The sequence below is a fragment of the Mesoplodon bidens genome (assembly GCF_964165515.1).
Source record: "Mesoplodon bidens genome assembly, chromosome: 1".
Lineage (NCBI taxonomy): Eukaryota > Metazoa > Chordata > Mammalia > Artiodactyla > Ziphiidae > Mesoplodon > Mesoplodon bidens.
This window is the reverse complement of record NC_138176.1, coordinates 197,404,928-197,419,938: the sequence shown is the minus strand read 5'-3', so window position 1 is coordinate 197,419,938 and position 15,011 is coordinate 197,404,928. Positions and strand designations below refer to the sequence as shown.

Below are 15,011 nucleotides of genomic sequence, written 5' to 3'. Positions count from 1 at the left end.
CACTTCCAGGTGTTTGCGGTCTTAGTCTGCCTATATCTAACCTCGTGCGTGAGTCCAGAAGGAACACGTCTTTTTTCAAACGGTTGCCGTCTGACACTGGATTCGTTTTACTTTCAGCAGTTGACAGAAGCTGTGAGTCCTTCCGTGCTGCCCGCTGCAGCTTTGCCTCTGGACCTGCTTAACAACGCTGTAACTGCCTTTAGCACCTTGGAAGATCTTATTCGGTATCTTGAACCAGATAGATGGCAGCTGGACTTAGAAGATCTATACAGGCCCACCTGGCAACTGCTGGGCAAGGCTTTTGTGTTTGGAAGAAAATCTAGAGGTAAGCTCTCTCTTCAGGTTAGAACCTCATTTAAGTTTCTTAGCAGCTAATGTTTCAGATTCTTCTGCCATATCTTCTAATGAGGAGAGTTTAAAATTCTTCCCCGATAAATTTAAATAATCCACCTTCTTAACATTTGAGCATATTTACATATTAAGTAAGAATACAAATAAAAGGAGGGTTTGGAAGATTAAAAGAGATGCTTTTGTTGAAAACTCCTGTTATTTCTTTCATTCAGAAATATCATTTTGATGAAGTCCTGGGCTACATTTCACAAGAAACATTGCTTATTCAAACTTAGTACTTGGGGTATATTGATTCAGAGATTCAAGAGAGATTATCGTAGCTGCTAAACCAGGTTTAGGGCTAGAAAAGGGGAAAGCTCTATTAAAATCCGTATCCGCCATGACCCCATGAGTCAGGATTATATCAATTTCCATTTCCTAAGCCTAGAAACTTTTCTAAATAATATGAAAAATAACAATGGCTCCCCAGAAAACAGAACTGTAGTTTCCAAGATAGAAGTCACTGTGAGAAAATAATGCTCTAAAGGAACTCACACCATGATAATGTTTTCTATGTAAATATGCTTCTGAAATGATCACTTTTGATTCTATGAGCACATCTCCCTTCAAGAGTGAAAGTGTTGATAATTAAACTTAATTCCACATGGTCAAGAGATTGGAAATAATGTTCGCTGAATCTGTTCTCAGGTCAGGTAACTTTCCTAGTCACCCTAAACTTGGAAATCATCCCTCTCAAACACAAATGAAAATGTAACTGGGTAGTTATAAAGCTCTCAGACAATCTGTTTCAGTCTGTCAGAAACTTTGAAATCTACCCAGGGTCCCTTTAGAGAATGGAGGACAGTCTGAAGAAAGTCTGTAGAAAGCACAGTCTTTAGTTAATTTGAGCGACTCACAGGGGCAGATTGCATCAGACTGGTCAGAAAGAAACCCGATTCCTGCCCTCTCCTGCTAAGAGTTGCAGCCCTTCTGATCAGTACTTACATCTCAGCAGATCATGTTTGGACTTGCCCAGCATGGTATTCTGCTGGACCAGCAGCCCTGGTTTCCTCTCAGCGATATTGGAAATCGCTGTTCATGTCCAGAGGCAGCTGAATCTTGTCCAGATGCTGAAAACAGTTACATATTTATAGGATGTGATCGTGATAAATAACTCACCAACAACAACACTTCCTTTCCCTCCCACTTAGGAACGGGAAGATGAAGATTTGCAAGGCTGGCTGAAACGCCCCTGAATAGAGCCTTTGTTAGCAAATTTGAGGTAGATTATCCCGTGGATCCGTAAGAAGCAGAGGGAGTCAACTGGCTTGAGCTCAGATCTAGTTTTTTGACAGCCGATCTTACGATACGAGCCTGAAAATCTCCCCTCTATCCCTGCCTTTATGCCTGAACCTCTTACATGGTGCTCAGTGAAGATTTGGCCAGAGGCTAGGGTGTATTTAAAAGGCCCAGCTCTGAACCAGATCTTTCAAATATTCATTTAACACTTTCCAAATTGAAGCCCTTTGCAGTTTGCCAAAACTATTAACTTTTTAAGTGTAAAATAAGTGTGAGCAAAGCAGTGTATATTTTTGGAACTCTACATAAACTAAAATGCAGGTGTGGGATAACATCTCTATAGACAAAACCAACCCCACCCCCAAGAGTCTTTCTACAAGGGAAGGAGGAGTAAAACATTTAAAAGCTTCTAATTAGAGATTGAGATAGATTTTCCACAGAATAAACATATCACAGCGTTACCACATTCATCTTAGAAAGACCACCCTCAGATTGCATTACGTTAATAGAATATCCTTGGGCTAAGTTTCTGAAAAGAATGAACACTGACAAAGTAAAATGTGATCATAATTTTTTTTCAATCAGTATTACTCTCTTTAGGAAAACTTGCAATGTTTATGAATCTGAACAAGAAAATAGGCATTAAAAAACAATTTTTATTGACGACAGGCTTCAAATCTTCATTCTTTAGAAAGACAAGCTAATGCATGTATTGTCTTAGGAGGTTGTTATGAAAAGGAAATAAAGCATCTGAAGGCTAAGTTTACTTCACAAATATTTTGCAGAGGGAAACTTCCACATTATTACAGTTAAGTTATTAAAACGTATGTGTTGGTGCATGATCTGTCTCTCTCTCTCTTTGTTTTTTGACTAGATGTTCTACCCAATGTTTGGAGAATTTGTGACACCAATCATAGCCACGTGACTTATTCTAATGATGCTTAGATGTGTTTGAAGCCCTAGAAGTAGGAAGCATAAATTTCAAATAACATATGCTAAATGTAAAGTCCTTACTTGTATTTTTAGCCCAGAGGGGACTGTGTTAATGTCTTTCCTTTTCTTTATTTTCCCTTTCTTCCTCTGGTTCAGCGTGTTCATTCATACCTTACTACTACAGAAAAGAAAAACCCATATTTTTTAAGTCAGGCTTAACTAGTACTTAAAAAGGGCTTTTGACTTTTGTGTCAAACATGATAGATGAGTGGAAGCTAAGTTGAAAGTCTGTTTAAATTTTCACATTGTAGCAGGTATCATAACTTGGTTCACTTGGGAAATCCATCTAACCTTTTATTGTGGTTAAGTAAACACTTTAAAGCTAACATATACAGACTCATTTTCTAGTTTCATGAAATAGTATGTTTAAAACTCTTTAAGGTAGATGAATATCCTTTGAAAGCTAAGAGCTTCATTCACATTCTAAAGAAGTATAAATCTTAAATAAGCATTAAAAACTTTGGCAACTGGCTTTTGTATGTGTGTGCTTGTTTTAGGTTTTCTCTCTCCTTGCCTAGATGTTAACTTCTAGTGAAAAGATTCAAAGAAGCTCATATACAGCTTTGACAGTGAAACAGCAGTACGTATATAGACATAGGTTAGGGTTCGGCAAAATGAAATGAGGTAAAATACGTGACATCATTTAACCTAATTATCTCATTAATTTTATTAGAGATAAGCTTCACTTTAATGGCCCTCGAAAGAATGAACTCTTTTCCTCTTAAATATTTAAAAGCTTTACTGTCACAGGGTCATTTTTCAGATGAAAGGGAAATCTTTAGATACTCAAATAAAACAGTGATTTTCTCTTGAGTTGGAAAAAATAATTTCTAGCTGAATAAGATGTTGAAATGAACTTATTGAATTAGCATTTCCTCCATGTTTCCCCTACTTGACCAAGGTTTTATTCAACCATATGGTTTATGTGTGCTTGTAATTGACAATTGCATTTGCATAAGCTGTAATATATTTCTTGAAAATACTTACATTGGCTTCCTTTGACATTTTAGAAAAACTTGACCACATACCCAAGAAGAACCTAGCTAAGAAAACAAGCATTTGATTCCTAATTACCTTGTCACTTTAAAAGTATTTTAAAATGTTGGCACTTAAGTTTTAAGACTGGGTTATGTAGTGATTATTATTATCTGAAGCTATCTTTAACCTGAAAATATTATTTATAATGTTGCCAATATTACTGAAAAGGTATTTAACCAGATTTAGTATATTTTAGATAGTACTCCTAAATTTTAATAAAAACTTTGTTTTTGAAGGAAGAAAGCTCTGATGAATTATATGTTATTCAAAACTTCAATTTTATTGGAATTGCTTTGATTTGAATATTTCTAGGGGAAAAAAGACAAAGCTATAAAGCAGAAATTAAAATCATATTAGAATTGCTTATCCTAATAATTATCAGCTACTTCATATGTTATATATAAGCTCATGTGAAACATGATGTGTTATTTAGATATAATTTAACTGAGTCAGTGTCATTTTATAGTTAATAACAATGGTCCTTTAGAATATACTGCAACAATCTAATGAAAGGATATCTGGTTTGGTCTTCACATGTAGGTACTCTCTTAAAGAATAAAACACAGCATAGTTAAGCAAGTTACTAAAAGAATAGAGACAGTGGTTATAAATTAGACATTTCTTCTGCCCTCCAGGAGAATTGAAATCTGAAAAGGAGTCTAGTTAAGCTCAATTTCCAAGTCCAAAAATTTCTCAACACGCCAGAAGCAGTGCTTTCCAACAACTTCTGCTCCTTTAAAACGTGCCCTTTTCCCCACTCCTGGTCCACTCAGCCGTCTTCAGAAATTAATTTGCTTCATTTCCTTTTCACACTCTATGATTCTTGTTGCCAGGAAGATTATAGAAGGTTCTGTCAACAAGTGTTTGTATGTTGTTCTTCATTCATTGCGGGAGCTTGTCATCCTTCTAAAAATCGCATCTGCTTTTTCATCAAAGCTTTCGTTTTACATTCTATTCTTCCCTCCCACGCCCCCCTTATTTACTTTTTTCCAAAGGTTAAAAGGTGTAGCCCCCTTTTTCTCTAGAAAGTTTTCTGTTTGTAGCTGGTAACTCTTCTGTAAGCTCCGTCCTCAACACTGCACAATGCCATCCCTTCATCCGTCCCTGGGTCACAAGGAAGCTCTGTTTGCCATAAAACGGAAAGCCCAGCCTGCGAACTGCATGTCCCTAAGACCTAGTTAAATAATCAGGGTTCTTATTGGGGCGATTGTTCGGGAGATGTCTAGCTTTCTGTATGAGAGAGAGAGAGCGAGGGCGCTTGGTGAAATCGCAAGGCTCAGAGCGTGACCGCCTCTTCCTCTGCTCCCCTGTGTGCTGTGCAGTGCTGGGCCTGAACCTGCTCAAGGAGGAGGTGCGGCTCTATAGCTGCACGCCTCGCAACTTCTCCGTGTCCATCCGGGAGGAGCTCAAGAGGACCGACACCGTCTTCTGGCCAGGCTGTCTCTTGGTGAAGCGCTGCGGCGGGAACTGCGCGTGCTGTCTGCATACCTGCAGCGAGTGTCAGTGTGTCCCCAGCAAAGTCACCAAGAAGTATCACGAGGTACGGACAGCCTTTCCCTTCCCGAAAGATGACAGACCAGCCTCTCTGAAGTGGATTTTGGTTTAGAAGGGAGATGTCGTCTTCATGAAAACCAGAGCAGACAAAACCAAGGTTTACCAAAGAGCTCAAGTTTTCATTTATTATTATTATTTTAAATTTATTTATTTTATTTATTTTTTATTTTTTGGCTGCATAGGTCTTCAGTGCTGCACGCGGGCTTTCTCTAGTTGTGGCAAGCGGGGGCTACTCTTCATTGCGGTGCGCAGGCTTCTCATTGCGGTGGCTTCTCTTGATGCGGAGCACGGGCTCTAGGCACGTGGGTTTCAGTAGTTGTGGTGCACGGGCTCAGTAGTTGTGGCTCGTGGGCTCTAGAGTGCAGGCTTAATAGTTGTGGCTCATGGACTCTAGAGTGCAGGCTCAGTAGTTGTGGCGCATGGGCTTCATTGCTCCGTGGCATGTGGGATCTTCCCAGACCAGGGCTCGAACCCGTGTCCCCTGCATTGGCAGGCGGATTCTTAACCACTGCGCCACCAGGGAAGTCCCTGTTTCTTAGTTAGGACCTTGACTCAGGAAACCAGACATCAAGGATTTAGAAAGCTTGTCCTCTGATAGCACATCATGGGTACTCAGTGGAGGTTTTCTGTCTCATACAAAAAAGAAACTGTGTTTTTCCAGGGGGGAACATGGGTGAAACTTTTCACCTCTTCAAAATATGAACGGAAAATATTTTAAAGACAAACTTGGAGGTAAATTATGGTCTATTTTGGAGAAAATAAAGATCTTTAATATTTATTTTTCCATTTGGGGCAATGTGGGCACATAAATTCCAAGGGACATATTCATAATTATACTTCCTGTTATTTCATCATTTATAACTTTCTCTTATTCATGGTGCCCCAAATAGTATGTTAAGCTTTTTATGGATTCTTCATCCTTCCCTTTATTCCATGGAAGTAAGGAAAATACAATATTAAATGTTAGTAATTATTGTTTTTCAGAGCCTTGGGGACTTAGAATTTATACATTTCAAATTTTCATTATCCCCGGTGATACCCACCCCCCTCCAGTCCTCCCCAGAAGCACCTAGCTTTCATACATCCAGAAGCAATCCCTTCTTGATGGCTCACCTTCAATTTTTACAAAATATTTTTTACAAACTTTAATTTTCACAAAACCAAACCAAAATCTACCTCCCGACTTCATTTGGATATGGCTTCATTCATTTTCATTTTTTTTTTTTTTTTTTTTTGCTTTACGCGGGCCTCTCACTGTTGTGGCCTCTCCCATTGCGGAGCACAGGCTCTGGACGCACAGGCTCAGCGGCCATGGCTCACGGGCCCAGCTGCTCCGCAGCATGTGGGATCTTCCCAGACCGAGGCACGAACCCGTGTCCCCTGCATCAGCAGGCGGACTCTCAACCACTGCGCCACCAGGGAAGCCCCATTTTCATTTTTTTTCCTGCTAAATGAAAGAATAACACAAACTAAATACCCACTTAATAAATGAAATGATTTTTCCTGTGAGTGAAGATGTCGGTGAAACCTTCATCTGTTGTGTAATCTGAACAGGTAGCTGCACTCATGTAACATGGTTGCCCATCTCTTCCCCAATATTGTGTTGGCAGTTGATTAAGTGAGAGAAAAACAGTGGATTCCAGACAAGGTCCCTGTTTCCATCCTAGATCTACCATTAACTTGTAACCATCCACAGGACACTTAATCTTTGTAAAATATGTGCAAACTATGATAATCTCTCAGGTTTTTCCTAAAGGTGTTATTCTCTGACAATTGTTAGATGGCAATTTTTAGAAAATGACATCCAAAACTGGCAGTCTGGGATAAAAGTAGGACTGTTGACTGCCATCCTCATACTCCACTTTCGTTTCTACACCACACACGTCTAAAGATCCTTGTGCTGGGAACGGCCTGCACTCCTGTTCAGGAGGAGGTCCTCGTGAGCTTGCAGGAGCCCCAGCTCCACTCTGCGCAGAGGACGGCTTGTTGCTACTCTGAGAACTGGGAGTCTAGTCAAAAAGAAACCCTTAACGTGGTAGTTTTGTTACCGAACCAAACTCGGGTCTGCTTGCTGGGGCAGTAAAGCTGCTGAACCAGGTCGTGGTGAAGGAAAGTGCAGTATTCATTGCAGGTGCCAATCAAGGAGATGAGGAAGCTAGTGCTTAAAAGACCCAAACTCCTCAAAGGCTTTCAGGGACAGGTTTTTAAAGACAGGGTGAGGTGTGTGATCAGCTGGTGGACACTCTTCCGATTGGTTGGTGGTGAGGTCATCAAGAGTCCACATCATCAACCTTCTGGTTCCAAGCAGGCTGGGGTCTACATGCTTGTGGGCAGCATGCAGTTAACTTCTTCCACCTGGTGGTGGTTTCAGTATCTGCAAAACAGCTCAAGGGACCTGACTCAGAATATCATCTGTAGCCCGTGAGGAGGAACTAAAGGTCCTTGACTTTGCTTAATGGCTAAACTGTTATTATTTTGTCTTGCCATACTGTTTTCCTTTCTTTCTGCATTTTCTCATTTCTCTGATTAAATGACTAGAGTTTTTCTACAGACAAAAGACAGGCAGAGGACATGCGGCCAGGCGGGCCAGGAGGTCTGCTCTGGGAAGGCCTCCCAGGGTCCAGCTCAGTGACAGCCCTAAAGTGCATGAAAGTTAAAAGGCCTTAAAGGGTAGGCAGATCTTAGAGTTGGTTGGCATAATGTAAAAGAATAGGGTGAGAGTAGGAATTAAGCGGGGGTGATCTTTCCCCACCTAAAATCATTTCATTTTGAACTTTCTAAAGCAGGGACTTACTAAGCAAGGTGTATTTGGGGATCTGATTTAGCCAACAAGTCTTGGGTTTATGACTCACCTTGCTATGACCTGTAAAACCCAGAGCTTTTCTAAACAAGTTTATCAGATGCTGAGTTGGTATCATGCTTCTGGGGCAGCTGAATCAGTCCTCAGATCAAGTGTATCCTCCCCCATCCTATACTTGTAAATTTCTTTTCAAATACCATTAGTTTTAGGGTTCTCCAGAAAGTTGCCCCAGAATGTGCAGTATCTGTTTTAAAGTCTGAGATAAAGTTCTTGTGCAGGGAAAGGCCATGGTCAGTGCTTGGACACTCACTGACCTTCTTCCAGAATGGTATTGATTTAGCCTCTCCAGTCTTCAGGTGGGGTTGATTATATGTATTATCTGCATGTCCACACTTACAACTTCAGGTGCTTATCTAATTGTATGTCCATGTAGTGCAAGTTTCCCACAAATATCCCTAATGTGTGTGTGCAGAAATATAAATGGTTACCTATTCCATATTTCTCATAGACATCTCCAATCCAATCATCTCAGTTCTCTTCTATGGGAATTATAAATTTTTCTGTGATAGTTATTTTGTTAACCATCAAATTACCCTATGACAAAATGATTCCTTGTTCGGTGTAATTCATGATTTCTGAGGCCTAGATTTTTCTCAGTCTTATATTTTGGAAGTAAGTTCTGAGTCTGGTACTACTAAATAAGTGAAATTTTTTGAAAACATAACTCAAAATAGTTCTTAAGTCATCGAAAACCATTAATCTGGATCTAGAGATTTAACTCATTCAAAGTTAAGCCCATCTTGGGCTTTAATTCTTTTTAATGATCATTGCTCCAATTTTCAGTTTAAAGATTATCTCACTTCATGGACAAGGCAGAAGCAAAGATAGAGCTTAGGAGTTTTAATTTTTCTCTCTTCCATCCAGCTCTATTATACCAGTTTCCCTGCATATTAAGCTGAGGTGTATCCATTTGTATCACTACAAATATAACTGAGTTATTCCCTCTTTTGCTTTCCTTTAGCATTTTCCTTGCGTTTTGTTCAACCATTGTATCAAAAATAAGTTTACAGACTTAAAATTCTCGTAAAATATAATGATATTACTGTAGTAGTGTTTTGGTATAATATTATAGCATAATAGTATCATTAAGATTGATTCTTTGTATCAGTCACCAGATACTCTTTATTGGAAGCCATTTTAGCCAAAAACAAAAAATGTTTTTTCTTAATTTCCCAGTCTCCCAAATAGGAATTCTTAAAAAAGCAAGACAGGAGTTTTACATATGTATAAACTTAGATGTTACCTCTTCCTTGAAACACTTTTGAGTTTCCTGCCAATCCCAGCATAACTCATTCCTCTGCTGTGCATGTGTAGGACTTTAAAGATACCTCTATAAGATAACTTTTATTATTTCATAATTATTTATTTGTATTTGTTTCTCCCAAATTGAGAACTAAGAGTAAAGATCCTATCACAGTGTAGCACTCAAGAGCAGGGACTCCAAGGCTGGGCATCCAGAGTCTGAATCTGACGTTTGTTAACTGTGTGACTTGGAGCAAATTACTTTGTCCCCTGGGCCTCGATTTCTCCATCTGTTAAGTGAGCTGTCACCCCTCGTGCCTTATTATGAATAAGGCTTAGAAGGAGGTCTGGCATATTTCAAGCCCTCAGTATATGCTAGTGATTGTCTCACTCATCTTTACTTCCTTCCTGTTCTAGCCTCATTAAAGTATGGCAAATGATCAATAAAGATTTAATGAATTTGCCCAGAGTTAGGAAGGTATTCGCTTTCTGGCAAAAAGATCTATAGGAGACTCTGACAAAAGACACATATTTGCTTCTTTTTTCCATTCTGAATCAGCATGATGAGTTTCACCTTATTTATATCCTCGTATATTTAGTTTCACTTCTTTCCTTAACACGTAGTGTTTTCTTGCTTAGATCTCTTTGTTTGGGGGAAATAAACATACCACTCAATTGCCTTATTCTAGTAGTGAGTCCCATCATTCAAGGTTCTATGCTGCCCAGAATTTTGGGCATCATTCCTTGATGGGTCTTTCTGTGCCTGATCTGTTCTGTCCACAGTCTCCGGTTTTAGCTTTCCCCTGGATTATTTTTTCATGGACTCATAATTTTAGTTTGAACCTCTTCCTCAACATTTTTGTGAGATGTGCTTCTACCTTGTTTCTTTTCTGTGTCATAAGCTATGTCCTAAAAACCAAATTCTCTTCTTCAACATTATCTGGGACCTGCTGGTCATCTTCCAAGTCTCTCTTTGTCTCCCAAAATCCAAACTTTCAAAGGGAATTAAGAGAGAAAACACTAATTATCACCCACCCCTCCACACCACGTAGAAGACCTTAACATCACTGGAACATTATGAGATTCTTCTGCTATTTGTAAATATCCACAGGTATCAGTAGATGACAACTGGGCATGGGGAGGGGACGTTCATTTGGTGAATGCATGTTATATAAGCACTGCAGAGGAAGGAAAGACTGTAGGATTGCAGCCTGGTGTCACTGACTGTCAGGGCTGTATATGGCGGCCTCTCTAACCATTACCTTTCATAGTTATTTTTCCCCTGCCAACTGGGAAAATGTATACAGGTGGACATAGGAATTAAAGACATTATCTATGCCAATATCACAGTGTATCTCCACCCAACCTCATTCCAGAAGCCATTTGTAGCACGAGTGTGCTACTAAGGTATAGCACCAGCATCTTAAGAAAAGTTGGTTTTGACACTGCCTTATGTTGGTCAAAAACAAGAAATCAGTACCAACCCATGATCTATATTCAATACTCATTGGGTTCAGTTTCACATTAACATAATAGTCTTAGTAATTTTTATTCTGGAATTGTAAATGTAACAGAAAATCTTTAAAAGTTTACTGTTTCTCATTGTTATCATAAGATTTTGCAGTTTATCTCTCTAGGAAGAAAGTTACTAAATAAATAGAGTGTATGACTAGTAATATTCTGAGTCTTGAGGAAATTAGTATCCATCACTGCTACTTTAATCATTTCTATTTGGCAAAAGTACAGATACTGGCTGTGTCACTCATTCTCTCTAAGGTTCTGTTCACTCACATGTAAAATAGGGGTAATAATTGTAAATTACTTCATAGAATTCTTGTGAGTTAAAGTATGTAAAAACATTATTAGAGCGCCTGGCACCCCATAAGCATTCAAAAAATGTTAGCTAATTAACCTTCGATATGACCACGTACTCCAAATGAGGGACCAGTCTCTGTTTTTCTTTTTTAAATCTTCAAGTAAGACAGTCATAAAACCTGACCTTTGCCTTTTTGGATTAATGGATATTTCCAGCAATGATATCTTTTAGAAGTTGCTCTATGAGGTTATCCGTGTCAGACCCAGAGAGCAGAGAAACTGGACAACTTCATATTATTCTGTGCTATTCTGTTCTAGGCTTTGTTCATGGCCAAAACCACATAATTTCTAAAACTTTACCATTTCTGTCCTAAGACCTAAAATGTAATAATACTCATTGAGTAGTTAGTTCTTATCAGATACGTCAGATAGTCTCTTATAGAGTACATAGCTATGTCCTTCCATCACAGTGTGAAAAGGGTGTGTTTAGTATCAGTGTCCGTTGTGCTATATTTCTGGTTAAGAATCTCAACCATCCAAACTGCAAATAACTTCATTTAATAGAGACATTCTTGTTATTATTGCCAAACCGTCTACAGTGCACTAGGACCCAGCTGCAGAAAGTTAGCTGTAACCGAGGCTGATGTCTACCAAGTACATGTAATCCATCTCATCAAGTTGATGGAGGACTTGACCTTTAGCCAAGGGCATTAATGAGCGGCATAATTGACTCAGACTCAGCTACAGACCATGTTTCTTTTCACAGCATCGCAGTACTTGCCTGCCTTACTTCAAGGATAAATATTTGCTAAGTGTGTGAATAAATGAATGAGTGAAAGAAACCAACAAACAGAAAAATGAATTGCTTGTTAGTGGTTCCAAGACACCTAACCAAGGTGAAATTCTTTCTAATACAGTTAGGTGCATAAAGGAAAGAGGACATGGCATGGTGGGTCTTTCCATTTAAGGACGGCTCTTTTTTTTTTTAGTTGATTTTATTGAAGTATAGTTGATTCACAACATTGTGTTAATTTCTGCTGTACAGCAAAGTGATTCAGTTATACACATATATACGTTCTTTTTCATATTCTTTTCCATGATGGTTTATCCCAGGATACTGAATATAGTTCCCTGTGCTCTGCAGTAGGACCTTGGTGTTTATTCATTCTGTATGTAATAGTTGGCCTCTGCTAACCCCAAACTCCCACTTCATCCCTCCTCCACCCCCTCCCCCTTGGCAACCACAAGTCCGTTCTCTGTGTAAGGACTGTTCTTTATTCTGAGCAGCCTCCTTCCAAATCGTTGGTATTAAAAGGTCCTTCCTTTCGTACAGTGATGACGATCATTTCTGATTTCTCTGAGGGGTGGGGGAGTATGTTCATCCTGCCTTCAGTAGTTAAAAATTAAAATGTGTAGGTCGCTGTTGGGCCCCGAGATTCTGGTCTGAAATTGACCTTGTCCGTGAAATTAGAAGTTGCAGACGTGGCCTGATTTTAAAGGTGGTTTCCATCGTTCCCTTTCAGGTCCTTCAGTTGAGACCGAAGACGGGCGTCCGGGGGCTGCATAAGTCGCTCACGGACGTGGCCCTGGAGCACCATGAAGAGTGTGACTGCGTGTGCAGGGGGAACCCCGGGGGATAATGCCTCACGGTGGCTCAGGGCTGCCACTGCGACAGAACTCGTGCCTTATCTCCATCCACAATCCCGGCTGGCTGTTGCTTCCAGGGCCCTTTCATCTTCAGGATTTACAGCGTGTTCTGAGAGAGGAGATACCACGCAGAATTAGGGGTTGTGCAACGGCCCTTTGGAGGAGAGGCCCCACAACAGGAGAAAAGTCCTTGCCGGTGAAAGGATGAACCTTGTAGATTCCTAGTTAGTGACAAAGTCCCCACGTGGGCCCTTGGCTGCGTCTGTGTCTCTTGTCTGGATGTGGCCTAGGTTCATGTCAGCACAGGAAACACCACCCCTAAGCCCCTGGTTCTGTCGCCTTGCTTAACTCTAAAGCCCCCTGCTCTGGGCCTACAATCACAGAAATTTGGGATTGTTTCTCATATTCACATGCATAAGCCAGAGTGTTCTAAGTTCTACCAACGTGGGTTTTAAAAAAGAACTGTGTTGCCATGAATTAAACTTGTGTCACACTGATAGGAAAGACTGGATTTTTCCCTATTTCTTACTCAGATATCTACCATTTAGAAGAACAGACCTCCATCCACGGTTTGGAACAGACAAAACCTGAGAAGAAGAGTGGCCTTATCTTCACTTTATAAGTTGGTTTATTTGTGTTATTGTGTACATTTTTATAGTCTCCTTTTGACATTATAACTGTTTGCTTTTCTAATCTTGTTAAATATATCTATTTTTACCAAAGGTATTTAATATTCTTTTTTATGACAACCTAGATCAACTATTTTTAGCTTGGTAAATTTTTCTAAACAGAATGGTTATAGCCAGAGGGACAAAGATGATATAAAATATTGTTGCTCTGAAAAAAATACATGTATTTCCTTCTTGTATGGTGCTAGAGCTTAGATCAGTCTGCATTTTAAAATATTGACATGGGAAATGGATAGAATTTGATAAGTTGCAAAGACTCTTGGAAAATAAATAAATATGTCATCTTCCACTCCTCTTATTGGAGACGCCAGCGAGAAGCAGCATATTCCCGTAGGCATCCAGATCCAGGAATTACTAACCCCTAACCCTTATTCTGGGAAATGTGAGCCTAGCTCAGTAGAACATAAAGCACCTTGAAAAAAGAGACTTGACAGCCTCCTGACAAAGCATGCTTGGCTGTCCTGCAGGACCACATCCTATTTATTGTGATGTCCCAGTTAGATTGTCTTTAAACTCTGTTCCATACACTTGTATAAATACATGAATTTTTTATGTACAGAAGTATATCCTTTAACCGATTCACTTATTATACTCTTTGGCAATTAAAAAGAAAATCAGTCAGATCCTTTGCTTGTAAAATGCTTAATATTGTGCCTAGGTTAAGTGGTGACTATTTGAATTAAAAATGTGTTGAATCACCAAATAAAAGAATGCGGCTGTTTCGGGGAGAAACTGAGTGTGTGTTTGAAAGATTTGTCTCTAAATGCCAAGAAAATAAAAGCAACAGACTTTTGTGTTACCATGATTTTTATTATGCAAAAGCTGGTATCAATTCAAAAGACAGGCAGAAAAGTGACCATTTCTGGTAAGACTTTCCTGCCCCTGGACTCCAGTGCTTTTGAGCAGTAGTTTTCTTTTTCCCAGTCATCTTGATAGTAATTGTTGGTAAATTAAATTGCAGATGACTTGGAGTTGCGTGTGGTTAATGAAATGCTTGATGATAACTTATATGGTAGTATGAAACTGACAGTGGGCGGGGATCCTATAACTTTCCACTCTTGTCTTCACTTCCAATGGCTGATACTAGAGGGGCTGAGCCCAGGTCCATGTGGCATGTGGATCCACACAATTTATACGACACTCCTCCAGGTGGCGGCCTCAGTTTCAGAGGTAGATCTCTATGCAGGCTGGTATCTTCAACACCTGACCCCTGCCTTTGAACTTGCCCGGGAGCCATATAGGTCCCAGACTCTTCTTCCAAGGCAATACCCTTTCTGGCACTTTTCCACCAGGCAGTCCTACCCTGCAGCCAACCATGTGGAAGACAAATAAAAAGTGAAAATACATGCTCTGTCTTATTGACTTATTTTCATAGTTTTGTTGCAGCCCCCTGGAGGCTGATTAGATACAGCCCAACTGCTCCTCTGGAAGGTCTACACTGTCTCTCCCTCTGGGCAGTTGACAACTCTCATTAGCATAGTCAAGAGGCTCTGAAATCTAAGAGCAGTGATCGGTGGAACTGTGTTCAATCCAGCATTTCCAAC

At 39.8% G+C, this 15,011-nt stretch overlaps 1 protein-coding gene across 3 annotated transcripts in view; it reads left to right on the top strand.

Annotated features, from left to right (window-relative positions):
* PDGFC (platelet derived growth factor C) overlaps positions 1-14,786 on the top strand; it is a 210,585-nt gene extending 195,799 nt beyond the window's left edge. For all 3 annotated transcript variants that reach the window (XM_081232806.1, XM_081232807.1, XM_081232808.1), the window contains 3 exons: positions 118-325; positions 4,983-5,200; positions 12,655-14,786. In XM_081232806.1, the coding sequence (XP_081088932.1) occupies positions 118-325; positions 4,983-5,200; positions 12,655-12,771 (543 nt within the window). In that variant the 3' untranslated portion in view covers positions 12,772-14,786. The remainder of the gene's footprint in view (positions 1-117; positions 326-4,982; positions 5,201-12,654) is intronic.
* Positions 14,787-15,011: the final 225 nt, after the last annotated feature.